General features: G+C 52.3%; 3 protein-coding genes across 6 annotated transcripts; 1 reads left to right on the top strand and 2 right to left on the bottom strand.

Annotated features, from left to right (window-relative positions):
- Nucleotides 1-407: 407 nt before the first annotated feature.
- On the bottom strand, nt 408-5,063 carry LOC134147912 (E3 ubiquitin-protein ligase RNF182-like). The gene is made up of 2 exons (XM_062589496.1): nt 2,478-5,063; nt 408-2,004 (listed from the first exon to the last, which is right to left on the bottom strand). Exon 2 carries the CDS (start codon nt 1,955-1,957, stop codon nt 1,217-1,219), a length of 741 nt encoding a protein of 246 aa, XP_062445480.1. The 5' UTR covers nt 1,958-2,004; nt 2,478-5,063; the 3' UTR covers nt 408-1,216.
- A 1,211-nt stretch (nt 5,064-6,274) lies between these two features.
- Nucleotides 6,275-19,060, bottom strand: PCIF1 (phosphorylated CTD interacting factor 1). 2 transcript variants are annotated; one of them, XM_062589241.1, is made up of 17 exons: nt 18,960-19,060; nt 18,608-18,716; nt 15,574-15,712; nt 15,246-15,370; nt 14,636-14,773; nt 14,093-14,223; nt 13,699-13,853; nt 13,298-13,445; nt 13,021-13,104; nt 12,147-12,246; nt 11,796-11,958; nt 10,429-10,601; nt 9,831-9,917; nt 9,146-9,330; nt 8,620-8,713; nt 8,226-8,401; nt 6,275-7,383 (listed from the first exon to the last, which is right to left on the bottom strand). In XM_062589241.1, exons 3-17 carry the CDS (start codon nt 15,695-15,697, stop codon nt 7,134-7,136), a joined length of 2,133 nt encoding a protein of 710 aa, XP_062445225.1. In that variant the 5' UTR covers nt 15,698-15,712; nt 18,608-18,716; nt 18,960-19,060; the 3' UTR covers nt 6,275-7,133. The 2 variants fall into 2 exon arrangements, with proteins under 2 accessions (XP_062445225.1, XP_062445226.1); XM_062589242.1 differs by having other exon boundaries at nt 15,574-15,707.
- A 1,024-nt stretch (nt 19,061-20,084) lies between these two features.
- On the top strand, nt 20,085-26,685 carry PLTP (phospholipid transfer protein). Of its 3 annotated transcripts, none has more exons than XM_062589184.1 (17): nt 20,085-20,268; nt 21,890-22,064; nt 22,905-23,017; nt 23,211-23,310; nt 23,386-23,514; nt 23,656-23,811; nt 24,022-24,085; nt 24,270-24,333; nt 24,453-24,544; nt 24,691-24,867; nt 25,055-25,114; nt 25,237-25,401; nt 25,648-25,715; nt 25,819-25,861; nt 26,024-26,087; nt 26,168-26,244; nt 26,334-26,685. In XM_062589184.1, the coding sequence occupies exons 1-17, from the start codon at nt 20,127-20,129 to the stop codon at nt 26,472-26,474; spliced, it is 1,830 nt and encodes a 609-aa protein (XP_062445168.1). In that variant the 5' UTR covers nt 20,085-20,126; the 3' UTR covers nt 26,475-26,685. The 3 variants fall into 3 exon arrangements, with proteins under 3 accessions (XP_062445168.1, XP_062445167.1, XP_062445169.1); XM_062589183.1 differs by having other exon boundaries at nt 25,234-25,401; XM_062589185.1 differs by lacking the exon at nt 20,085-20,268 and having other exon boundaries at nt 21,741-22,064; nt 25,234-25,401.
- The last annotated feature ends 70 nt before the right edge of the window (nt 26,686-26,755 follow it).

The following is a 26,755-nucleotide window of genomic DNA, read 5'->3' as shown; positions in this document are numbered from 1 at the left end:
GCAGCCCCGCGCAGGGTGGCCAGGGGTAATAAACATGGTTGTGTGTCTCCAGGCTCTGTGTGCGTGTGTGTCCGGGGCAGGTGGCTGGGCACGCGCCGGCCGGAGTGCAGGGCTGCTGCTGCTGCCAACTCTGGCCACCCCGGCCCGCCGCACGCCCTCCCCGAGGACCGGGGCTCCTGAGCCAGGTGCGGGTGGGTGCAGAGGGACCACCAGCCCCTGGGTGGGCAGCAAAGGAAAGGCAGTGACACCAGGTGGAGCTGTATGCTGGAAATCAAAAATAGACTTTTTATCAAGAAGAGCAAAGTAATAAAATGGTTAGCGGTGTTAAATTAATCCTTACAAAACAAAACCCAAGGAGGTTAAATAGAGCCCAGAGGCTCCGCATAAAAACCACAACGACTACAAAACAGCTGCAAAGACGTCTTTACACACCAAAGAAGCTCCTCTTCTCCGCTCCTCTCCGATACGGTAAACAGCGTCGGCGAACACGGGACTCGTACATGTGGAAAAGAAACACGGATGCTATGGAAACAAACCCTGCAAGGAGCACACTCGCCATGGACAGAACTATTTACACTATGGACACGGAGCTGTGCTGGTGCCAGTCCAGCCAGAGGAGCCCCCAGGCTCTGCCCGCTCTTCTCCTGCCAACGCGAGGCTTCGGCCAGCTGCCGGGACCCCTCCAGCCACGGCGCTATGCGCCACTTTGTCACGCTTGCCACCCGTCCATCGGTCTGTCCGTCCGTCCACCTGTCCGTCCTTCCACCCGTGCACGCGTCCCAGCTCCGGCTGCCCTTTCTCTCGCGCGTTGAAGGGGCCGCCTGCTCCTCCTGTCCTGCTACGTTTGGTTTCTCCGCCCTCCGCTGAGGGCAGCAGCCAGCCTCCTCTCCGGCCGGCAGCTGGGCGCTCCCGGCACTGCTGCGCGGGGGCAGCGTGCAAGTTTGCAGAGGAAAGCAGGTGCTGTGGAGCTGCTCTGCGAGAGTCCCCAGGCCGGTGCTACAAAGCTAGCAGTCTCTCCACCTGCCCCGGCAAGCCTCCTTCAGGGCTGCCAGCATGTCCCTGCGCCGCACGTCCCCCCGCGAGGGCAGCCAGCAGGTGCGCAGCACCATCCCCTGCCCACCAGCCAGCGGCTCATCCCGCTTTGCACGGCGCCCGTCCACGGGCAGCCGCGGGCCAGGGGCCTTTCCGAGGTGGCGCAGGGCTTGGCCACGCGAGCTCAGGGCGGGGGGAAGGCGAAGACCTCGCGGCACAGGCACTGGCAGCAGCTGTAGAAGATGCAGAGGAGAAGGGTGGAGGGCACGAGGCTGACGAGCACGATGCCCAGGCTGTGCTGCTCGATGAGCAGGAGGTAGATGCCGAAGGGCAGGGAGCTGAAGTAGATGAGGCAGAGCATGCCCAGGATGAAGTGGGGCACAGCTTGCCACGTCCAGGAGCGGCACTTGCGCATGGGGCCGTGGCAGGGCAGCGTGCCCAGGCTGGCGGGGCGGTACAGCCGGATCATGTCCAGCATGCCCAGCCCCTCCGGTGGGGCCATGTCCTCGGGCACCTCCAGGATGGTGATGACAAGGCAGTCGGAGCTGGGTGAGGGCTCTGCGAAGGGCTCCAGCACACTGGGGCAGAGGATGACCTCCGGGGACAGGGATGCACCCCGCTTCTTGGCCCGCTCGTGGTATGTCAGCACAGCCAGGACCTTGCTGTCATCCTGCAGCTGCTGCACATCCTCACCGGGCACCAGGGTCTCCTGGCGGCAAAAGGGGCAGCTGAGCCGGCGGGGTGACGCGTCCCCCAGAGCCACCATCCTGCGCAGGCACTTGGTGCAGACGCGGTGGCCGCAGCTGAGCAGCTTGGGCTTGCGGGCTTGGGCATCGTAGCGGTGGTAGCAGATCTTGCACTCCAGCTCGTGCGCTGTGAACACCAGCGGCTGAGAACTCTCTGGCTCACCATCCTTGTGGGCCATGGTCTGCACAGGGCACGAGGCGCCGGGGCTCGCACGAGGAGGCCGGGCTGGGATGGAGACAGGGAAGTCCTGGTGAGCGGCGGCTCCACGGGCAGGTTCCTGGGGCCCTGCCAGTGCTGCTGCCCCCAGCAGACCGGTGGAGAGGGGCTGGGGGCAGCCAGGTGCAGGCAGCAGCCCCCTCTGACCACAGGGCTGGCGCTGCTGGTGCCGGGAGATGCCACCCTCCGCAGCTGGCCGGTCTGGGCAAGAGAGAAAGGCCTTTTCCAGCAGGGTCCCAGGCTGGCGCTGCCCCCAGCTCAGAGGGGCTGGGGGCCGGCTCACCTGTGGGCTGCCGGGGAGGGGCCCAGGATGGCGCCCCAGCCTCATCCCTTCCCCAGCATCCCCAGGATAGGGCCTGGCTCCAGAAACCGCGCTCTGCTGAGGGAGGGAGCGGAGGGACCCCTGCCCTTCAGCCACCCCTCCCTCCCCACATGCCCGGGGCGAGGAGGCTCACCGTCTGCTGCCCCATGCCTGCCCGTACCTGCTGTCCGCGGCAGGGCTCCTCAGCAGGACGCTGCAGGCGGTCAGTCGGTGCCTGGCCGCGCAGCCCCGGTGGGCCGTGCCGTGCCCCCGCCCGTGGGGCTGCAGGCACTCGACAGATGCTGGAGGCAGCCGGGGCACCGGCGGCTGCGCGTCCCATGGAGAGGCGCAGGGCACGCTGCCCGGCGATGCTGCAGAGCCAGCCCAGACGCACTGAGGCTGCGAGCATCCGACGCGGCGTTGGCCTGGCAACGGGAAAGAGGAGGCGGATGCTTTGGCTCCGGTGGAGCCTGGCCTGGGCAGGGCTGCGGGCGCGGGGCCAGGCCTGCCCGGACTAACAGGGCACAGCACGGGGACAGCAGGGTCCCCAGGGCTGCAGCAGGAGGACGCAGAGGCAGGTAGGTGTGATTCCACCACAGTCCTGCTGCTCCTCTGCCCCAGAGCAGTCCCTGAGGACATCCCTCCCCTGCCCAGGCTTCTGCAGACAGTGGTCCTGGGGCCCTGCAATCCTTTGGCCCGTGGGAGAAGGCTGCAGCAGAGCTAGGCTCTGCAGGGCCCTCGCAGCATGGGCAGCTCCTCTCCCCTTCTCTGGGCAGGCATGCTTAGCCCTGCCCTGGGGAGGGACAGCTCCTGCACGGCTGCAGAGAAGGGAAGCAGTTTCAGGGGTGAAATGCCCGGGCTGGAGAGGGTCTGCACACCTCTCCTGGAGCCTCAGCAGCTTCACCTGCAGTATCAGGGATCCCCAGGGCGCAAAGAAGCCAAGCTCTGTCAGCACGCATGAGCCTGGCCACCTCTCCCAGCTCCCACACCCCACTGAGCTGCCACAGCACCAAAACACTGGGGAGGGCAGGGGCGGGCACAGCAGAGCCCTCCTGTCACATCCCCTCCCCATCGCTGATGGTCTCCCCAGCTGTGCCAGGTCATCCCCTGCCCCAGGGCACAGACCTTGCAAGGGTGGTTCTGGCAGCCCAGAAGGGCAGTAGCAGCAGTTCAGTAACTCCCGAGCTTTCCAGGGCTGAAGAAAGCCCGACAACACCAATTTCTCCCTCCAAAAGGACAGGGCAAACACCCCGCCACTGCATTACAGAACAGGAGAGAGGCCATGACCACCTGTCACGTATAGCAGCACTTGCTGGGAAAACAGTCTGGACACCATACAGCAAAGGGAGTCTCAGGAATAAACGAGAGTTCACCAACCAAGTCCAAACCCCACGAGGGGTTTCTAGCCTCTACCTTCAGTGACATGGTCACATCTTGGTTGCTCGTGGCCCCCTCGCTGCAAAGGATACTTTGTTTATGCTGGTTAACAAGAAAACAAGCTTTTACAGAGCTCTCTGCCTTGTGTATCATGCACCCTGAATTGCTCGGAGAATTACTAATTCCTGATGAGCTGTTCTATGGGAAGTCAATGTTATTTGTCAGATTCAGTCTTCACAAGAGCAAACTACTTGGGCTGAAACATTCTGTAAGAGTCAGAGGCCGCACTTGGTGAAGATAATTTTAGTTCAAGAGCTCAAAGGTGGGCAAGAATTTTTAAGAAATTACTCCAGGCTTTGCAATAGGAAGGGCTGGGGAGCAGGCAATGTCCAACTGGCAGTGGAACTCAGAGGTTACACCTTGTCCTCCCCAGTCTTGCTCATACCTCCTCTTTACTGTTCCCAGCTGGGACCTTCCCATAACTTAAGCCTCCATCATACCAACACTTTGCTGCCACAGCCTTTTGTCTGCCCAGCCTCTCAGTCACATGCTTTTTGCTTTACTGTTATCTACAGGCTTATCTCAGCAATGTGCAGCTGCAGGCATTTCAGGAACTTCACTGGCTGAGGGTCTTGGTAGGGAGCGTCATGTCCAACCTTGGCATCAGCATTGATAAAGGGTCTCCAGGAATTGTAACAGTTCACTGTCAACTGGTCTCACTGCCCGCTGGCTCAAGAAACAGGGTAGTTCAGTCCTGCAGCCAAAAACCTGCTTGATGTCTAGGCCCATTGAAAAGCTCCCTTGGCCCCCTCCGCCCCAAACCAGCCCCTCTACAAGCAGTTGTTTTATACCCTTTGTTCCTCCAGAACCCCATTTACCTCTACGGCTGAGGGCTCAGGCCCCTGGGGTGGGTCCTAGCACATTCCTTTCATTTTAAGACCAGATCTGTTCTGACAGGTCTTCAAAGGACTTACCTGCCCTCTTCTAAGTATTGCTCAATTCAAGAAAAAGCTGCAAGAGGTATCAGAGATGTGGACAAAAGGCCTCACAGGTGACTCTGAGGAACTTAAAAATAAGGAGCTACAGATCACATGGTCACAACACCTGTAAAACTAGCAGGGGTCAACCCTGTGATTTCATTCCTAAGTGCATTTTTTGCTGTATCTGAATAAATGAGGTATTTTCAGAGAGCGAGAGAAGCAGTGTGGCGTTACTTGGTCATGACATCACTTATGTGGCAATTATAAACTTAACAAGGTAATCACCCATCATCTAAGGGAGCAAAACAAAGCAGTCCTCATTCTTCAGCGACAGGCAAACCAAGAAGTAAGTTTGTTGACACTTTCCAGCATTAGTATGTGCCTCTGGTCACCTGCACTTCAACACCTACCATAGCTCACAATAATGTATAAAGGGGAAAAATGCTTTAAAAAAAGGCTTATTTTGCTGCTGGAGTTACTGACTGTTCTGAGAATGTAATTAACGCTTAACAATCTCAAGGTCTCTTGTGAAAGCATCCCTAGAGAGCTGCAAAAATACTGAGACCAGGTGAGTAGCCAAGGTGCATGGCTAGGCCTGGCCTGTTGGGGTTACTGCAGAGAAGCAATGGGATTAAGGAAACACTAGTGATACTGTCTGGACAGACTTTGAGAAACCTTATGCACAATGCTGAGCCAGGATTCAAGGTATTTCCTCATCTTCTATTTTTTAACTAATAAACTTTACAATCTGTTTGACCTGTGCTAAGACCTATACGGACAGAATTCAGTCTCATAAGGCTACAGGATGATATGACTTCCAGGTAAAGCTAACTCACGGGAATTGTTTTCCTTTGGACAGCAAAACTTAACATTGAGAGGACTAACTTTTACAAAACTTGTCAATCTATTCAAAGGTAGAGAGGAGCTCTACAGTTTAAGCCAGAAAATTCCCAAAGCCCAGAAAAGCCACAGCTTAGAACTGCAGGAGATTTGAACTCCCAGAATCACTCTCACCTCATTACAGCACCTATGTATGTAGGAGATTCTTGGTAGTAAATGATTCCTAAAGCCAACAGCCAGAGACAGAATTAGATCAATGGCTGGAAACTGAACCAAGACAAATTCAGCTGCATATGAAGAGCAAAGTGAATTAATCGCTAGAACAATTTATCTAGGCAAATGGTAGGTTCTACAGTACTTGCAGCTTTTATCAAGATTGGATGTCACAATGATTCTATTTAGGCAAGTGTTAGGAACTGACTGCAGGAAAGCCTAGTAAATTTCTCTAACCAGACAAATTGCTAATAATAAGCTTTCCCTGACACTTTATTACTACATTTTTTAAACATCCTGGAAAAGCTACTTGTATTTTCATTACCAGCTTCTTTGTCTTGTTTGTCATTGTATCTTTTAACTCTTAATGGAATGGATAAAATATTAAACATCCTAAGTCTATCATCTTGTAGTTTTCTATAATTCAAGCAATATACTAGATAGATTCACAGTACAAGTTTTGCAAAACAAGTATTTTCTACCATTCACCCAGAATGAGACAGAGGAGAGCTCAAGAGGAGACCACCAACCCCTGGGTGGGCAGCAAAGGAAAGGCAGTGACACCAAGTGGAGCTGTATGCTGGTTTTTAATGTTCCTAAGAACTAGGAAACGGAAATCAAAAATAGACTTTGCTCTTCTTGATAAAAGTAATAAAATGGTTAGCGGTGTTAAATTAATCCTTACAAAACAAAACCCAAGGAGGTTAAATAGAGCCCAGAGGCTCCGCATAAAAACCACAACGACTACAAAACAGCTGCAAAGACGTCTTTACACACCAAAGAAGCTCCTCTTCTCCGCTCCTCTCCGATACGGTAAACAGCGTCGGCGAACACGGGACTCGTACATGTGGAAAAGAAACACGGATGCTATGGAAACAAACCCTGCAAGGAGCACACTCGCCATGGACAGAACTATTTACACTATGGACACGGAGCTGTGCTGGTGCCAGTCCAGCCAGAGGAGCCCCCAGGCTCTGCCCGCTCTTCTCCTGCCAACGCGAGGCTTCGGCCAGCTGCCGGGACCCCTCCAGCCACGGCGCTATGCGCCACTTTGTCACGCTTGCCACCCGTCCATCGGTCTGTCCGTCCGTCCACCTGTCCGTCCTTCCACCCGTGCACGCGTCCCAGCTCCGGCTGCCCTTTCTCTCGCGCGTTGAAGGGGCCGCCTGCTCCTCCTGTCCTGCTACGTTTGGTTTCTCCGCCCTCCGCTGAGGGCAGCAGCCAGCCTCCTCTCCGGCCGGCAGCTGGGCGCTCCCGGCACTGCTGCGCGGGGGCAGCGTGCAAGTTTGCAGAGGAAAGCAGGTGCTGTGGAGCTGCTCTGCGAGAGTCCCCAGGCCGGTGCTACAAAGCTAGCAGTCTCTCCACCTGCCCCGGCAAGCCTCCTTCAGGGCTGCCAGCATGTCCCTGCTGTCTCTCACCTCTGCACATTAGTTGGGATTAGTCTCACGGCTGCTGCTTTGCTCTCGACCCAGCTCCCGCTCTTTGTCTGCTGTGGAGGAGGATGAGGATGAGGATGATGATGAGGAACTCGAGGAACTAAGGGTCCGGCCTGAATGCTTGTAGGCTGCAACAAGCTCTTGCAGCCGTTCTGGGGTAGGCTCCCACTTGGAAAAACCTGCACTGTTCTGCAGGAAGAGGACAGCAGTGTTGTGCACAGCCTTGTAGTACATCTCCTCTCTGCAATGGAAAATGACAAGCACTCAGCATCTCCTCGTGCCCCGCCCGCCAAGGATTCACAAAACTACCTGCACATACGTTTCCTGTTACCTCCCCATCTCTTCCTGTGTGTAGCTTTTACGAAAAGTATTCTTTGTCCCTTTTCCTCAGGGCAGTGTGTCATGCATTACTCAGTAAAAACAGAAGCTTGCATTGTTTTACAGAAGGAGCAATGATGCTGCCTAGCTGCACAGCTCTCCACCAGCACATGCACTAGGGACATTGCTGTCTCCAAACGAGGTGAGTCAGTAAGGTAATGCATTTCAGGTCAATGTGAACCAGGTATGGAGAACTTAGTATTTAAGCACTTTTTGCTCTCAGGAGACCAACAGCCAGCTTGCCCTACAGAGGACAAAGCCTCCGACTGCCCATTGCTTCTACTTCGTCTTAAGCAATACAGAACTGGTGAGGCATCGTGGCATTTGGCAGCCGAGGAAACAACTGTTATTGGCAGTGGCTCACCAGATTAGAGTTGACAGAAGAACACAGACAACAACCACAGCACCACACGGTATAAATAGTTCAAACTGGACTTGTATCCAAGGAATACACCACTTACAAGCTTTTTAATTAGCAAAATACTGAGCAGTCATTAAACAAATATAAAAATCCCTAACACTCTGTACACTTGTCTTAAAAATCCAGGATGATTACAGACTACATTTTCCCTTGTCTTTTCTATACTTCCCATTGATTTCAACTTGGCATAGGATATTCCTGTCATAAGGCTCTCTAAGGTGCAGTTCACCAAAAGCACATTCCTAGAAGAACCAGTATGCTCAGAACTCAAGAGAAAGGCCTACTTTTTGCAGATGTGCTGAGACCCGCTGCGGTATTCATGATCAAAGGCTGGCAGGATGAGCTGGTGCCGCTTGAACTTGCTCTGTTCCATGCGGGTCAGGGCTGGTGTAGGAGGGTCCCTCCATTCAGGGATGAAGACAATAAAGGAGAGGGGCTCACTGGAACTCTCCAGCAGTTTCTAAGGCAATAAGAAAATTAACTATCTTAGCCTGGGCTGAGCAATGACTTGCCTAATGAGTTCTGTGAAAACAATGAATTTCTGCTTCCACAACAGTTCAGCAGCAATCACAGTCCTTTGCCTACCAAATTACAACCTTATTCTGAGGATGCAGGAGCAGTTGAGAGAAGAGGACTGACTGCTCCATTCAGAACAACACCACAGGTGAGTGAACATACCTCAAAATGAGATACCATGGCATCCATCAGCTCCTCACAGAATGGAGGATTTGCCTGAAAAGAGCCACTTATAGGGAAGAAATCCAGGCATGGGCTGGAAGAAAAAGGCAAAGATTCCAATCAGAGAAGCTAGGATTCTAATAGTAACATCTTAAAAAGCACACACATTCTCAGAAAAGACAGCTGTACTCCCAGAAAGCTTGAATTCCCAGCAGTATGGGGCCTGCCATTTCCTTCTTTCTTCAGAAGAAGGGCAAACACTAACAGATCTATAAATCACATCACATCAATGAGCAGACCCCCTCTAACCAGGCTAATAGCACACTCCTGATTGTTTCATAGATAATCTCTGTCCACTCATTGCCTTCAAGCAGGCTTAAAGCATATATCCTTCAGAGTGGACATCACACAACTAGCTACCACCTCTGAGCTCACAGACACGTCAGCCTATCTTGAACCATTTACATTGCGCACACACTTGCACCCACACAGATACATGACAAGGGCATTGTAACGTAAGACTCACCCCCTGGATCCAAAATACCCGTCTGTATCCAAGAAGGCCGAACAGTACTGTTTAAAATAGCAATTCAGGGGCGAGGCAAAGCATTCAAAACTCACTCCAAAGAGCTTGTGGAGGGCCTCGAAGACATGCACGGGAAGTGCCCCCTGCAGGCCAGTTCCTTCATACAGACCAACACCGAACATCATCTGAAGAGAGCAAACCCCGGTGAGCGATGCCTGCAATCGGTTGTGTTTCTGCTGCTCCCTTCACTGAACACGGACCCAGGGCCACACGTCCATGCACCCACTCCTCTAGGTATGCAGGGCCCCCTCTTCCTTTCTCAAATTCAGGTAGGTTCCCTGCATGTACCCAAGAATGCTCTTTAGATACTTCATGCAAATCACGCCCCACAAACCAACTGCCAACTTTCACATATACCTCCCCATGAACCTTTGGTTCAGCCTCAGACTGTGAAAGGTTTCTTTCATAAAAGTTTATCCCCACTGAGGCCTTCTGTCAACATCATAATTGCTCCCCAGACTGGAATCCCATCTCAAAACACCAGGAGCAGACAACGAAGCTCGTTTAAGCCCTGTTTTGCATCAGGCTCCCAGAATCATGGGTCTCTCAGAGCACTGACAGTAAGTTTAGTTCCCCAATACTGCTAGAGCTTCCTGATACATAACAATCATGACGAAACCAGTACCTGGTATCGACGGAGAAGGCACCAAACCCTGGGCAGAAACTTTTCAAAGCCAGAGTCATCAATGCAACTATACCGATAGAGAAGCCACTGGAAGAGAAAGTCCAGACATTAAAAAAGAGAATCAACAAAGATAAGACAGTCATTGCACAGTCAGTATACAAACACTTAGGACATCGGGAGAGACACTGATGAACAAAAGGAGAAGGCAGAGCTCTGCACGAAGGCCTTCTAGCACATCTGCTTTTACTGAGTGGGCAAACTGCAAGCTATTAACCTGCATGAATGGATGTAATAGCTCAGCATGGCTCTCAGCAAGGCTCGCCTTGCTGTGGATATGGCCATTCTTGTAGCACAGTATGTATCAAAGCATACACATGACACCTCTCAAGTATTCCCAGCAGAAGCTAGGCCCTGCCTAAAGTGGAAGTAGTTGTCCTGATTTCTGCTGCTATTAGGACAGTATCTAACAGCCTGCAGCAAGTCAGTACTCCATCCCACTCCACAGTCCCTTGTCTCAAAGGAAAAAGAGAAACAAAATCCCTTATCAAAGAGCAGTTTGTGACAATGCAGTCATGCAGGACTGGTAGTCAGCCCTTACCAGCTTGCTGAAGTAGTTCCGGCTCACTTTCACCATTTCTCCCTTATACCGCACACAAGCTACATTGTTTTCCATGTGCATTTCCACACTGGGGAGCGGTGGAGAGGGTATGGCCAGTCTCACTGGGTAACAATACACAAGCCTGTCTTGGACTTCAGGAGCTTCTATCTCAGCTATGGAGAATAATAATAATAATAATAAAATACAACCTATAACAATACAAGCAAGATTCCCCTTCTATCTCAAAACATGCAGTGATAGGGCTAAGGCTGAAAAGCAGAGCGGTCCCTGCAAAAACACAGTGGCACTCTTCATACATTCTGTAGGCAGCTACCTAGGTTCAGATCTGATTTCCCAAATTAATTCCATTATCTGCTACCAGAGCACAGAAGGGATTCATTTCACAGTATTTCGCTATCTGTAATACAGCAGGCCTGTAAACGGCACCATTTCAGCATCTTGAGCCATGATCTGGATAGGTAAATTGCTTTCGTGTTAGTTGCTGTTATTTCTGTTTGCACCAAATTCAATGAACAATGAACATTCTCACACTATGAAGTGCAGGAGAAAAAGGACTCTTTCTGCCACCTTGTGGTTACCCATCTCAGATAGCATCTTAGCCTCAATTTCAGCAGAAACAAGAGAGCTCACAGGGAAGATCAGTAAGAAGGAATCTTGGACACAGCTGGGTGGGAAGACAGGCAGCAAAAGCAAGAAGCAAAAGGTAGACACAGGGATCTGGAGGGAGCTGTCTGAAAAAAGCAAAGATCCAAAAGAGAAAAGGACTAACAAATGGTCGAGGCAGAAGTATGGATATAAACTGAGAAGAATGAACACAGAAGTTCAAGGAACATGAATTCTCCACAAGGAGAGGAAAAAGCGCACAGTAATCCACTAGGATGCACAGGAATGCAGATGGTGCTCAGAGACGAAGAAATGTGGCAGAGACTATCAGGAGGACAGAGCGCTTGGCAATAGGAAAAACAGTGGTGCTGTCTCCAGGAATTCCTGAAGAAGCACAGCAAGACAGTGTAGCACAGGAAATGAACTAATGCCCTATTCGGTGTTTTTCGATCCTAGGAAGCTACTTAATCCTGACAAAGTACACATTTAAGATATTTGATATTACAGCTAGTAATGGTACCTGATGGAAAATGACCTTCCCACTGCAAACGCACTGTGAGAGTCTGCCAGCTGAGAACTGTGCCAGACTGGGTATTTCTTACTCCACTAAATGCAGCCTTGTGGATTCAGAGCAGCCCTCCCAACAGACAACTCTATTTGAATGGGGGCAGGCCAGAGTGCATCGCCTTTTTTAGTAGTGTCACATGCTGTATTCCTATGACTCTTCAGAGTTTACTGCATACCAGATATATTGTTCTCTTTGAGGATGGCAAGATGCTTCTCCCGGATCCGCTTGACATATTCAAGGGATATGTAGTAAATCTTACTGCAGATGCCTTCAACAGAGTCCTTTGCTGCAGCAGACACATGGGGCCCACACTGTTTGCGCAAGTGCTCCAGGCGGTCCTGCAAAATCAGAAAATCCCTTACACAACCTACAACCAGATTCCCTTGAGGTATGCAGAGCCTTCAATTCCATTTCATAAAGAAAAGCAACCACATCTTTCTTAAGAAGGAGCTTTTTCTGGCCCTAAATGCCCCCCATCTTCTCCTTGACTCACTGCACTCAGCTGCACAAAAACAGGGATACAGACCATATAGTCCTCCTTAGAGGCAGAGTGGTCCCGTCGCAGCCAGCTGAAGGTGTCCTCTACATTCCATTTCACCACTTTTCTGCTGTCTGGTGATGCACTCCTGCACGCAATGGAGAAGCAAAATTTTACCTACAGCTGTATGGTAATATATTCTATCCCACCACAACACTTTTCTATTAGTGGGGGAAAACAGCTGCCAACACTTCCTCAAGGCCCTACCCTGTCACTCCCATCCAGGCCTCTTGTGGAAAGTGTTCCCAGACAATTGTGTGACTAGGGACTGCCATGTTCTCTCCGAAACACAGTGTAGCTGGCTGCTGTCCTTTCTGCAACAGGAGAGGCGGATAAAGGATTTATCTAACAAGGAAATGGTCCATTCTGCTCTTGCCTCTCCTTTTCAAATGCAGCCACTGTTAGGAATTTGTGACTGTGAGAAAGCTACTCTGTTAACAAGCTTTGTATTGCTTAAAAAAGGCTTCTTCAATTCAGTTTTGTGGCAGAACTCTTGAAAAAAAATAAACATGGTATAATAAAATACCACTTTAAATTGGTTGCCCTTTAATAGCACTGACTGCCCAACCATCCTTGTAATATGTCAGGGACAAACAACATAAGAAGGCACTCCATGTCCAGTATTCCACAGATTCTCACTTGTCTGCCTACACATTCAACTTCCCAGTGTTTGATCTTACTGTAAAATTATTACTAGAAGATGCCTCCAGCACTACTGTTTTTCTTCAGTATATTCCTAACATTTTATTAATTCAGTAAGCAGATGACCAATGCTGATTAAGATGGGATCTAGTAGCCCCTTCTAAAAATTCCTGTAAACTTTTTCTGTTTTTTACCAGCCACAGAACTGTAAAACTCCTACCTGGATTCAATAAGCCGTTTTGCAGCCTCAGCATACTTGAAGAGTAGTCTCTTGGCTTCCTCACGGAACTTGATTCTGGATAACCTGAAATAAATATAAATTCATATGCATCAATTTCACAGTTGCCATAAGGGAATGGAGGTCCAGTCCAGGTCTCACATCAACAAATCCTACCACTTCATCAAGGAAAGGAAGACACAAAAGTACAGAACATCAAATAAATCACTGGACTGGTCCAAAACAAAAAGCACAGGAAGGTGCTCTCTATGAACTATACCTGATAGGAATGTCATTCATGATTTCTCTAAACATGGAGGGAGAAACTACTGGCTCGCAGTCACTTGGTAAGAGAGGATCTGTCCCTTTGTCAACGACCTTCCGCTCCAACATCCAGCGATTAAAGGACTCCCTTGGGGGTTCAATCCCTGGAGAAGCACAGAAAAAGGGTCTAATTAATAAGGTAGCATTAAAGTGATGCCCAGAAGCTCTGATAAGGATCATCACACTAGAAGTCTGCTTAATGAATCTACAAACCTAAAACAATGTCACAGAGTATAACCACAACCATGATAAAAAGAGCCGATCACAGGGAAAGGAGACAGACATAAACCAGAAGGAAGAACATCACAGCACTGTAGAGTTGAGATGACAAATAAGAGGAGGACAGCAAAAACTTACCTTCTCGCTGTTGGCAGAGCTCACGATAATGCTGCCGCAGCTTGAGAATAAGTTGGGATCGAAGCAGCTCCACCTCAGGGTGTGGAGACAGCACTTCAGATGGAGCCCTTTGCTTAATCACTGCGTTTGTCTGAATATCCAGGTCCCAGTATACTCTACAGCAGAAGCAAATGTCATCAGGATGGCTGTATCATTAACTAACTATAAAATATCACTTTTGAAGATGTCTCCTTGAGCTGTTTATAAGCCAGGAGATTGAACTGTCAGGATCCCACCCTCCCTGCAGAGACAGTAGGGGAGGTATTATATCCTTGAAGTTTTTCTTCAAAGACTTTTGGAAAACCAGCTGTCTCCAATTTACTACCAAGAAAGGAACAGAAGACAGACAACTCACTCTGTTGGTCGTAGAAGAGCTGCCTGCTGTTTATCTTCAGGTGAAACACACCATGACTTCAGAACAGAGGTTCCTGGAATACTGGGAGAGCTGGGGATTGATTGAACAGCTGGGTTCCCTGGAACATCAATCTGGGATTGAAAAATATTAATTACTACCTCAGAAAGAAAGGTAAACGTGAAGCAAGCCCAGCATACAAAACAATCCTTTAGCAGGACATGGCTCAGTATACCCAATGAATTGCTAGAGCATATTTTGCCTGCTACCGGAATAAGTTAACATGGACATGCAAGCTACCACATTTCTCAGTCATTATCTGTTCTCTAGCAATTCTCATACTCCACTTCAAGCTGTAAGACAGAAATGGTAACTTGGAAGGAGCTGAGTCCAATTCTGCTCTTTCATTTTCTAAATGTCAGTTGTCACAATCTGAGTAATGCCAGGATGGCCTGACCATGCACAGTTCAAAAAATTAGGTCCAAGTCCTCTAACTTTGTCTGAACAACACCCTTAATCTTATTAGTTTCAGAAAACTAAACCCACCTTGGGCTTTTTCAGACTGTTGCCACTGGGTGGAACTTCCTCAGAGAATCTCCTCTTCCTTTGCTTGCTCTCCACAGAGGTCTCTATCATTCCACCTTCCAGTGGCATAGGAGCTGCATTCAATCCCAGAGGGTCTGACTAAGAGGGTCCAAAACACGGTACTCATTAGCTCATCAACTCCCATTGTAGAGTCCCAAATGAAGGCAATAAGCCCTCTTATCTTTCCATTTCACTGCCCCAGGCTCCTAAGTAGATGTAAATAAGGACATTAATGTTGACAACTGTGGAAAGTTACAGACTTCTCTTATAGACTTCTGCCTGTAGGTTTATTCTTAAAAAAAAAAAAAAATGGTGCAAAACAAATACAACAAACTACTCCAGGTTGAGTATTCTTTGAGCAGTGCAGCAGTACATCTGCAACATCACTACCTGGATGTGCATCTGCATAAGGAATGTTTCATCAGAACCAAGCCAGCCTCTGGATTCAGAAGCATTTGAAAGTATAGAAAACTCTCCCACACGCATAATCTCAAGTCTACAACAGCACAGCAACAGCCCCTGCAGATTATCCCAGCAGTAGTGCAGCCCCTTGTAGTAGCTGTTTACTTACAATGACATCGTGCTGTCCCAAAACAGGCATTTCCCACAGAGACTGGTTAGTGAAGCGATTGAAGTAGTAAGGGCGATTCTCCCGCTTGCTCCAGCACTTCTCCCAGCCAGCCTGTACCAGCTCATCTGAGAAGATAGTAAGACAGTCAGGACAAGACTGGTTCTGCATAATAGCCCTACCTTTTCAGGTCCCCATTATTATCACAGCACACTCTGAATTATGCATTATTCCTAAATTTGCTTGGTGACCTCCCATTTCGCCTTCCTGTCTCTGCTACCCGAGTCCTTCAGAACTCCATATTGGGCCTTCTCAAAAGCAGAACCAGTACCTGGGAGATCCTGCACCAATCGCATAGGTTTGGGAGAGCTGGGCTGGTTCTGGTTGGAGGTGCCAGGTGAGTGACTCATTAGAGATGCTTCCTCCGCAGGGCTTCCGTGATTCTCATTGGCCATTTCTCAGCAACTGCACTAGAGAAAACATACACAAAATCTGTATTACAACACGAAAAATCCAAGATCGAATTGGCCCACTCAACTATAACAGCAAAAGCTCATTCTGACGATAAAACAGGACTTGGACCAGTACATACAGTCCTGAAAATACCTGTCTGCTAACCTAGGTACAAACTAAGACAAATGCTGAGCTTTAAACAGCAGAAACCAGGGAGATCAGCTGGCCAGCACTCAAAATATACAGTTTCCAGTTAGATCTCTAAGAGGACAGTGTTTGATCCCATACATCAGGACTGAGCATAAATACTGTAATTCTCAGAATACATTCTGAACATGTACCACCCTCTGCCATACTCATAATATTAGCTGCATCTGTTACCCTTAGAGGTGATTTAAATCAATATTTACAGGCATGTAACTTCACGTAATCTAAACAAAAAGGCATTTATTTTTAAAAAAATCTGCTATATAAAATAGCTCCAGTGCTCCTCTAATAATAACTTCTGTCATCCGGAGAACCACAGACTAGGGAGTCAGGAACTCCTGGATTTTATTCCTCAGTCTGTCCCAGGCTAACTGTAATGCCTCAGTCAGATTATTTTAGCCCTTAGTACTTTTTCATCAGCATAACAACAGTTATGCAAAAGACAGTCAGTTGAAACAGTAAAGCTCTATTTAATCATCATTAACTGCTGCCAGCTGGAAAAAACAGCCAGGCTTTTCCTCTCTTAGTCACCCTTCTGCCCCCCCCAAGGGAAGTTACTGAAACACTACTGTTGAGTCAAACACTACAGAGTACTCCTCTCTGACAGCCCTCATTGCACTGGCAATGAACTCAGGAGAAAACAAGGCTTTTTGAAGAATCACCACCTATTTCAGTTACTTAGCTCTATTCAGGCCTTTGGAGGCATCCTATACAACAAAGTTTGGCAGCAAAAGCACAATCTTTTTTTTTTTTTTTTTTTAGTTTTTTAATGCAGTTGAGTAACACAATAGCCCTAACAGCAAGCTCCCTTGTACTTCATTGAAGTTAGAACTCTGGTTTGGATTGCACACTAAGTTAATCTAGGTTTAATCATCTTTGCGCCCCTTCCTGTCCATAAGAAACATCACTGGCCATTTCAGAAGAGCAGAACAGTAGGAGATGTTAAATCAAGAATTAGATGTCAGATCAAGAATTAGCAGGTGCTAGCTAAGTCATCAGTAATATCAACCGTGAAATCAGTGGGATGTGGGCTAGTACTGAGGAATACTTGGTCCTTCTAACATTTCAAAGATGTTTCAGAGGCCTGCTTTCCATCCTTCTCTCAGGGATAAGCAAGGGAAGGTGTGGAACACTGCAGAAACCTGGAGTTACAGCCTCTGTTCAGAATGAGGCAGATGACAGGATTTAAGCTCACAGGTGAAAGCATCTGCTACAAAGACGATATTACTTCAATCATGTACATTTAATCACCTCAGCAGCTAAGAATGTTGCATAACATTTGTTTACTCATACTTTCTCCTGAACTCTAACCCCACTGTGACCTCTACAATCATTTTAGGTAGCTGCCAGAGGTAGCAAAGTTAGCCTAACCACCTTGAAGAAACAAGGGAGCAATTCAGACTCCTTTATGGTCATTCAATGGGAGAAACCACATGAGTCCAAGAGGTCCTAGTGTGCCAACTCATGAACTTCATTATGTATTTCCTAAGACAGTTACTGCTTGGTTTTTTTTTTTCCTTTAAGTGTTTCATCCCTCCTCCTTAAAAACACGTATTTACACACGCAGTTGCTGATGTGTCTCACACGTTATATAAACATTATATAATGAATTGGTATATACTCAAGGCACCATACCTCCCAAAGTGAACCAAACATGCATTTCAGGAAGTTACAGAGAGTGCCAAGTATCAAGAACTTCCTAGGCTGGACAGGGCACACTATGTGCAATAACTTGCCAGTGTTTTTCACTACTGATAGCTTGAAACAACTGTCAAATAGAGTGGGTTTTTTGCTTTCTCCCTTTTGTGGATAAACTAAAGTGGAGGAAGTAAGTGAGAAACTTTATCACATTATCAATGTTGATGAACATTAAATCCAGGTACTCGTAAGCTCTGGGAAAAGAAAAATATGCTAACTAACAGGAACCTCTGACAGAAGCAACTCTACTTGTATGTCACCAATATTGGGACTTAGACAGTGAAAGGGATCGAGAGTAAGCATTTTATGGTATTGTTTTTATATGCCACAGTGATGCATACAGTACTTAACAGACATAGTAGAGCACTGTCCCTGCCCAGAGAGCTTACAACCTAGGAGCAGCAGACAACCAGAGAGGCCACAGCCAAGTGGAAAAGACATAAAGAAGTACAGCGAACAGGATCATTATGTGTTTCCATTTTCTCAAAGTAGGATTTTACACGAGACAACAGCAGATGCAGACAAAGGAAAGCAGTGACAGCCCCGCGGGACACAGCACAGTTCCCCCTTGCTCCAGAGCCAAGCTGCTTCGTTAGGCTGGAAAGCAGGCCAGTGCCTCATGCCATCAGTGCATCTCCCTTTCCCGAGGGCTAGTCTCTGTGCCTGGTTAGGCGAGCCAAGGGCTCGGCAGAGCACAAGGCTCCCGAGGTGGCGCGCACGCATGCGGGGAGCGCAGCGGGGACACGGGGGCTGTCAGCCACGGGAAAGCATGCTGCCGGGCAGCGGCTGCCGCGGCTGCCCTCCCGGAGGCGGCGACGGGACGGAGCTTCTGGGTGCGGCGGGCCGGCACCGGCCGGCGGCCACGGGCGCCGGGGCCGAACGAGTGCGGAGCGGAGGCGGCGGCGGCGACGATCCCCAGCCCGGCGGCACCTCTGCAGGCTGGACGGGAGGAGTCCGGGGGCACGGCCCCGAGGGGCGGCCCCGCGCCCGGGCAGGCGAGTACTTACGGGGGCGGGCTGCCTGGCGGGACGCGTGGCCGTCGCTCCGTGCTCGCCGCTGGCGCGCCGGGGCCGCATCCTCATAGCGGGGCGTCCCGCGCCTGGCCCGCCGGGGCCGCTGTGAAGACAGGAGGCCGTTACGGCGCACGGCCAGGGGAGGAGCCCGCCGGCAGCGCGCAGGCGCGGCGGCGACGGCCCCGCGGAGCGGAGCGGGCCGGGCCGGGCCGGGCCGGCCGCGGCGCTCTAAGATGGCGGCCGCAGGCCCGCGCCGCCTCCCCTCAGGAGAGCAGCCGCCCGCCGGCCCGCTGCCGCCTCACCTCCGCCGGCGGCGGGCCCCCGGCCGCGCGGGAGCGCCGCTTACCTGGGCGTGAGGTCGGGGGCTGTAGGCACCGGGCACCGCTGCGCTTCCCGCCGCCGCCCCACCTCCGCCTCGCCCGCCCCACCGCCGCCATCTTGCGTCGGGACCGCGGGCCGCCAGTACGCAGGCGCTGCGCCGCGCCGCCCTCGGCACTGCGCAGGCGCCGCCGCCAGGCGCAGGCGCGCTGTCCGCTGCGCGCCGGGCGGGCGGCTGTGCGCATGCGCGGGAGCGCGGCCCGCGCTTTGGCGCGGCGGCGGGCGCAGGCGCCGCGCCCCCCCCCCCCGCCATCTTTGGCGCGGCGCGGCGCGGCGGTGGCGGCCCCGGCCTGCTCCGCACCGCCCCGTTGTGGGCACGGCCGCGCCGCCGCCGCCGTCGTCCCGGGCGGGCCGCGCCACGCCGCGCTATTTTGGGCCGCGCAGCCTGTCATTGCGGCCCGCCTGCCCCGCCGCGGGCGGTTCCCCTCACGGCCCGGGCGCGGCCGCCACCAAAGAGCCTTTGAAGTGCGGCAGCGGCCGGGCCGGGCCGGGCCGTGGGCGGGTGCCCCGAAGCGGGGCTCGGCCGCCGCGCCCGGCCTCCTCCCGCGCCTGTGGACAGGAGCGCCTCTGTTCTGGAGCCTGTGCTTGCGCCTTGGGCCTGCGCACCCGCTGCTTTATTTGTTGTGTGGCACCGCGGGTCAGGCTCCAGCGGCTCAGAAGCGGTTCTGCTGCTGCGTGTCCCACGTGCGCCCAGGCTGTAATTTCTGCGTGCCGTTACTGTGCCGCGTAGGGTAACTGCCACTGAGGTGACTGCACGTATGAACTGAACGGCGTGAGTGCCTGCCCGCCTCATGAGTCACACTAGCTGCGAGTGAGCATGTGAAAACACAGTGCTGCCTTTTTCAGGGGGAGTCAGGCGCTAGCAAGGAGGCAGCCGTCTACAGGTTGTTTTGGGATTGCTCCCCTTCCTTGATATCAGTAGTTACTGCCACAGGAATGGCAGACAAGTGAGAGGAAGCAGGGAACGCAGAGCTGACTTACTTTCCATGTGACCCATTGGAGCTAGTGCTTAGGTATGCTTCCACAGCTGGGCTGGAGCTCTGACCTGGCAATGGGGAGCATCGGGATATGTCGTGCTGGTATGCCTTCATCCACCGGTTGCATCCTCCCTGACCGCACCATCACCAGGTTACAAATGTCTCTGCTACATCCAGGGCAGGGGAGCCCTGACTGCACAAGAGGACTTTGTACTTGCAGCATGACAGGAGCAATTTGCATCCAGCTCGACACAGACTTAAGAATAACACAGAATGAGAAAAAGGAGATGCATTCTTGGGGTAATTATTTCAGTTCTGCCCTCTGGTAGAGGTGCTGGAGGTGGGCCAATTTTGGGATGGAGTTAAAGGAGTCTTTGATATGCTCTCAAACTAAACAAAGGCAAATTGGGGGATGTACTTGTGCAGAGGCATGTATTGTGCTCCGTGGAAAGGTGCAGCTGTCAACTGCAGCCACCCTCTCTGCTGTCAGAAGCTCTGAGCTGGGACCCACTGGGCTCAGCAGGTGAAGGCCACTACTGACTTGCAAACTTCTGGGATACAGGACAACAGCAGATGGGGGGCAGTTACTCAAAAACTTAAGGAGCTTTTCTTGCCCTTTGCCTCTTGAACACCTTTTCTGCATAGCTTTTCAAGGGGCTTTCCTTCTTCCTGGACGGTGACCTAATCTGCTCACTTGTCTGCAGAAGTCCTGCCCTCTGCACTGAGAGCACTGGGGTCAGTTTAATTAGTTAATGCTAGCAAAACAGTTTGGAAGGGATAAGTGCTGTGTAAGCACTAAGTCTCCTAAGTCTCCCTGCTTTCAGAGCACAAGCCCCACGCAGTCCAGCTCTGTACTTACTGCCTCATAGCATAGATAATCACCCAGAGAACAAAGCATTGGCTCAGATTAGTTCCTTTTTGCACAAGTTTTGGGGGGAACAGAGGGGTCACAGACAGGTTTGTCTAGGGCTTCACAGATAAAATGCATAAAGCCTTATTGTATGGGGCAAGCAGGCTGAAGGAGCAAAAGGAGCTGGTAAGGGGCAGAACTTCACGCTCTCTCGGGACAAGTGATGTTATTGCATCTGTGCAGCTGTGTCTGACAAAGACCTCCTGAGCATTTGAAGGAAGCCCCAGTGCAAGGAGCTTTTTCCAGACTGATGGCGTTCTTTGGTGATAGCTGCTTGCTGGGGCAGCAGCAGGATGGGAAAGTGGGCATCACTTGAGTCACGTAGCAACTGCTACTCATGACGCTGAGAGCCTCAGCACGTCAAAGCTGCCTGGAGCAAGCAGAGGCAAGTACGGGCAGAGAGGCAAGTTCCAGAGATCCCAGGAGACACTAAGCTGCCAGGTTTGTGACAAAAGCCTGGGCAGCAGGTGCCAGAGCAGCTCTCAGAATCTGGCAATCTCAGACAACTTCTCCAATTGGAGCTTATATCAAAAATAGGCACAAAACGGCCTCTATCAGAACCTCTGGCCCAAGGTTAAGGGACCTATGTTCTGGTCCAGCCCTAAAGCATCCCCCTGCCAGCAGGTCTGAAGCTGGCAGAGAGTACGGCTGGAGGAGCCTAGCACCAGCACTGGCTTCTTTGTTATGCAGTATGCAGAAGGGATGCTGCCCCCAAACGATGACTCCCTCAGGCCCCATTTGCTTGGCTTGCCCCACACAAGGGCTGTCTTGGCATGCAAAGGAGCAGGATGTGTGTCTGTCTGTGCAGGATTCAGTGTGTTGCACACTTACACTGGGCCGTTGTGTTTGTGGGTGGGAGAGGAAGGTTGTGCGTTCAGCCCCGAGACTGGGTGTCCGTACAGCCCGCCGTCTTTTTGCCTGTGCTGGCAGACAGCCAGGGGGGGATCAGCTCTGCAGGGCCTAGCGTGCCTGAGACCTACATCCTCCCAGTCCTGCTGTGTCTCCTCCCAGCTGTGGGCTCACAAGGAGTGGCAGCTGGTGGGATATATAAAGGCAGAGAACCTCAGCCAGCTCAAGAGAAACTCCTGGAGCTACTGGTGTTCTTCTTCCCTCCCTCTCTCCCTTCCCTTCACGTGATTCAGCTTCCCCACACCAAGAAAGCCAAGGACAAGTCCCCCAGCACGCTGTAAGTATCTAAACTGAACCGGCATTGTGTAGGCGAGCTCCCCCCTTTCCCAGCCCAGGCACAGCCCTCAGGGAATGATGGCGCCACTGGGCCCTGCTGGGGGAGGCGGGGGGGTCTGTCATCTTCCTTACAGGGAACTGGGGGAAAACGCTGGGGGAGGAAGCCCAGCACTGTCCCTGCAGTCCTGTGGGTAGCTCAGCCTGTTTGTGCTGGACAGAGAGGCTCCAGTTGCTGTCTCAGCCGAGCAACCAGCTCATTCAGCAAGCTCTGTGGGGCCGTTTGGCAGGCAGCACATCTCCATGGGGGGTCCAGTCTGGAGGTGCCCTGAATGGCTGGGAGGGCTCTGGGGCTGCCCCACAGGAGAGGGCTTTCTTCTCTGAGCACTGCTGGGGTTTCTCCCTGCAACAGCATGTGCTGGGCTCATTCCTGGCTGCGTAGCTTTGGGGACAGTGCATTCAGGGCAGGATAGGAGGATGCTGGTGCCAGTGAGAGCAGATTGGTGCACGTGTTCCCAGTGGGATGTGAGACACTGGGCCCCATAGGGTCTGTGCTGGGAGCTCTGCAGGCAGCACTCTGAGCAGATGGGACTGTCCTGCTTGTGGGCTGCTATTGCATGGGGATTCAGGTGATATGGACCTGTGCAGCATGGTGGAGTTTGGGGGAAATGCCAACCTGCCCAGACCTAGGGTGCCAGCAGGGCCATCAGGTGTTTCTTGGGGTCACCCCCTGCTTAGGTTGCCACAGTGCTATGGGAAGGTTGGACCAGGAGCTGTGTCCCTTCCCAGGTGGTCAGATGTCCCACATGGGCTAGCCTGTGCTGACCCTGCTTTCTACTTCTAGGTATGAGATGGCTGCCAGCAGCCGCCTCCTGTTCCTCCTGCCCTGGTTGGTCACAGCCTTGCACAACCCTCCTGGCTGCAAAATCCGGATCACCTCCAAGGGCTTGGACTTGGGTAAGAGGCTGGCCAGGATCCTGCTGCTGGGGCCTGAGTAAGAGGCAGGCTGGGATGCTAATCCTGGGATCGGCCTCTGGCACCCCAGGTCACACTGCTCACACATGGGCTGCTCTAAAGGAGTCAGGGTACTGGCTGAGTGATGCTATGCAGGCATAGCATGTCTGTGGTCAGCCCAGACTTTGCTTTACAGTAAAGCAGGAGGGACTGCGCTTCGTGGAGCAGGAGCTGGAGAACATCACTGTGTCAGACCTCCATGGGAAGGAGGGGCAGTTCCACTACAACATCAGCCAGTGAGTGGTGCCCCCTCCCTAGGCACAGCTGCTCCCCCAGTCAGGACTGACCATCTCCATGCCTGTCCCCTGCAGGGTCAAGGTGTCAGACTTGCAGCTGCCATTTTCTGACCTGCACTTCCAGCCTCAGCAACACCTCGTCTTCAACATCAACAACGCGTCCATCAGCCTGCGCTTCCGACGACAGCTGCTCTACTGGTTCTTGTGAGTTACCACCTCCTGCTCTGCAGGACATCACCCTTACCCCCAGTGGCTGGGCCATGGATCCTACTCGAGTGCTTTGCTGTTCTCCCTTGGAGTGGGTGGGAGGTGTGTGCTCCTATAACTTGCTCCCCTTGCTTCCAGCTATGACATCGGTTCCATCAATGCCTCTGCTGATGGTGTTCACATCTACACGGTGCTGCAGCTCTCCAAGGATGAGACCGGGCGTCTCAAGATCTCTAACATGACCTGCAATGCCTCCATCGCCAGAATGCATGCTGGCTTCTCAGGCACACTCAGGTACACCTGCCCTCACCTTGGCAGCTGCATCCGGCCTTCTGGGCCAGCTCTGCCCATGCCATGCTCCCTTTGCCCCACTCTTGGCTGCCTGTGGGACTTCCTGGCCCAGACAGCTGTCTCCCTGCAAGAAATGGGCTGGGATAGAGGAACAGGGCTGGAGCCGCACTGGGCAAGGAAGGCTGCTATAGAGTTTTTGCTCTGTCCCTGCAGGAAGGTTTATGAGTTCCTGAGCACTTTCATCATCACAGGAATGCGCTTCCTCCTCAGCCAGCAGGTATAGCTGTGAACGAAGAGCATATGCCACACAGCAGATGGGAAACCCCTCCCTACTCTGCCCTAGCCCTAGCAGCAGAAGGGGCATCTCGTTGATCTCTAAGATGATGGAGGAGGGATCAGGTCCTCAGCAGGACCTCACTGGCAAGTGATCTCCTGCTCCTAGCCCAGCCATTCCCTTTCAGATCTGCCCATCCCTGAACCATGCTAGCTTGGTGCTGCTAAACTCTGTGCTGGACACAGTGCCAGGTGAGTGTTGCCTCAAGTGAAAGGGAGCAAATCCAGCTCACCTGTGGTAGGGCAGAGTAGAGCATAGGTCCACAGGAGGTCCTACAGCCTTTGCCATGACAGCACATCTTCTTTGGCAGTGAGGAACTATGTGGATGAGCACCTTGGGATTGACTACTCCCTCCTGCGGGATCCTGTGGTCTCCATGGATACCCTTGACCTAGACTTCAAGGTGAGCACTGGGGGTCCTGTCCTGCCCTGCCTCTCACAGTCCCCTTGGGAGCAGCTCTGTACTAGCCCTGTGTGCTGGGCTCCACAGCATGGGCATGGTGAACTGTGCTGCTGCTACAGAAATGTCTCCATATGCTCTCGACCCAGGGCATGTTCTTTTACCGTGGAAAAGAGAACCAGGAACTGGAGAACCATGCGGTGGAGCCGGTGATCAAGGAGACAGAACGCATGGTCTATGTTGCCTTCTCCGAGTACTTCTTTGACTCGGCCATGCACTCGTACTTCCAGGCGGGTGTGCTGGCCATAGAGCTTGAAGGGGAGAAGGTAAGCTGCACCTTCTTGGTTTGCACAGGCAGTGCTCTGCAGGCAGGGGCCCTGTGGGGGTGGTGGGGAAGGGAGGTATGCTGCCAGGCCAGAAAAGGGGGCTGGGCTCTGCCTGCCGAGCAGCGAGGTGCTGTCTAGGAGCAGCAGCCACTGCTAGATTACCACAAACAGCGCATCCTCCCTGCAGGTGCCCAAAGACCTAGAGGTTTTGCTGAGAGCCACATTTTTTGGAACCATCTTTATGCTGGTGAGAGAAGCACCTTGCTAGGGTGGGAGTTGTCACAAGGACTCAGCTCAATGCCCCTGGTGTTGGAGCACGGTCCTGCCCAACCTGCTCTGTGTGCACACACTCCCCTGCTCTCCCAGCAGAGCCCTGCTGTGGTGGATGCTCCGCTGCGACTGGTGCTTCAGGTGTCAGCTCCCCCCCGCTGCGTGATCAAACCCTCAGGCACCTCTGTCTCCGTCTCAGCCTTCCTCAACATCTCGCTGGTGCCCCTGGGCCGGCCTGCCGTCCAGCTCTCCAGCATGGCCATGGTGAGTGCTGCTGGGGGCCTAGACCCAAGCTGATGGGGGAAGGATGTGCATGGCCTAGGGTTCCCTGTGCCACAGCCCTGGAACATTGCCCTGGCACAGAGCATTTCTCACCCCATTGTGGGAATGGTGTTAGTGTCTCAAAGCAAAGGGGCAGCTGGGCCTCTGAAACAGGAAGAGCAGCCAGGCTGGCCTAGAGGCTGCCTGCTTGCAGGTGGCAAGGTGTAACAAGGCTTTCTCTCTCCATAGGAAACAAAGCTGAGTGCGAAGGTGTTTCTGCAGGGGAAGGCTCTGCGTGTGCTACTGGACCTGAGACGGTAACACTTTCACTGGAGCCTGGCAGAGGCAGCAGAGGAAGGGCCCAACCTAGGCCTGCAGGGAGGGTGCCCTCCTGCTCATGCGCTGCTCTCTCCCCTGCAGGTTCCGCATCTACTCCAAGCAGTCTGCGCTAGAGTCACTAGCGGTGAGAACCCTGTCCCATAGCACAGAGCAGGCCTGGGGAGGGGCTGCACACAAGACAGCTTTATAGCTGTCCCAGTGCTAAATGCAGGCCTACCCAGTCTGGCCCTGGCAGGCAGCTCTGCTCTGGCTGCTCATGCACTCACCCTTGCTTCTCTCTCTACAGCTGTTCTCACTGCAGGCCCCACTGAAAACCCTGCTGCAGCTGACAATCATGCCCATCATTAATGGTAAGTGTGGGTGCTGCCTGCCCACAGCTGGGTTTGGAGGCAGTGGGACCTGTTTTCACTGCATCTCTTCCTCCCTGCAGAGAGGACAAAAAAGGGGGTCCAGATCCCACTGCCAGAAGGAATGGACTTCACCAAGGAGGTGGTCACAAACCATGCGGTATGTGAGCAGGATTGGGACAGCTCCAGGCCCTTCCATCAAGCACAAGGACCACATCTAGCTCTACATTAATACTTTTCTCTTTGCAGGGGTTCCTCACAATAGGAGCTGATCTCCACTTCTCAAAAGGATTACGGGAAGTAATTGAGAAATACCGCCCAGCCCCTACAGCTCCAGCCCATCCCACTCCACAGCCTGAAGAGCCCAGTGTGGACCCTCACCAGCTCTAGCTCTTCTCTCTTCTTGTTCTTCCACCCTGGACAGAGGACAGAACCCAGGCTGGACCCATAGACTGTAGGTAGGAAACAGCTTCCCTGGTATCACTAGCAGATTCTGCAGGGTATCTGTGCCCTGGTAGGCAGCAGCAAGGTGGAGACAGCTGCTCTGGGAACCCCTGCTGCACCCCATGTCATTACACTAATAAACCAGTCACCTCCCCGATCCATACCGCCTTGTTGCTTGGAGGGTGTGCACAATCCAGACTCTGTGGCTGCCAGCCCTCAAGGAGAGA

The sequence above is a fragment of the Rhea pennata genome, chromosome 16 (assembly GCF_028389875.1).
Source record: "Rhea pennata isolate bPtePen1 chromosome 16, bPtePen1.pri, whole genome shotgun sequence".
Taxonomy (NCBI): Eukaryota; Metazoa; Chordata; class Aves; order Rheiformes; family Rheidae; genus Rhea; species Rhea pennata.
Note: the sequence above shows the minus strand (reverse complement) of the source record. Positions and strands in the feature narration are given on the sequence as shown.

What these genes read in the sequence shown, in the direction of transcription:
- LOC134147912 (XM_062589496.1), bottom strand. Translation starts at nt 1,957, where the DNA reads ATGGCCCACAAGGATGGTGAGCCAGAGAGTTCTCAGCCGCTGGTGTTC.
- PCIF1 (XM_062589241.1), bottom strand. Translation starts at nt 15,697, where the DNA reads ATGGCCAATGAGAATCACGGAAGCCCTGCGGAGGAAGCATCTCTAATG. An exon ending in GCCTTCTCCGTCGATACCAG is followed by an intron (nt 9,331 to 9,830) that starts GTACTGGTTTCG and finishes TGCTCTCTTCAG; the next exon opens with ATGATGTTCGGTGTTGGTCT. An exon ending in GGGTATTTTGGATCCAGGGG is followed by an intron (nt 8,714 to 9,145) that starts GTGAGTCTTACG and finishes TTTTTCTTCCAG; the next exon opens with CCCATGCCTGGATTTCTTCC.
- PLTP (XM_062589183.1), top strand. Translation starts at nt 20,127, where the DNA reads ATGTCTCTGCTACATCCAGGGCAGGGGAGCCCTGACTGCACAAGAGGA. An exon ending in CTCCAAGGGCTTGGACTTGG is followed by an intron (nt 23,018 to 23,210) that starts GTAAGAGGCTGG and finishes TTTGCTTTACAG; the next exon opens with TAAAGCAGGAGGGACTGCGC. An exon ending in TAGAGCTTGAAGGGGAGAAG is followed by an intron (nt 24,868 to 25,054) that starts GTAAGCTGCACC and finishes TCCTCCCTGCAG; the next exon opens with GTGCCCAAAGACCTAGAGGT.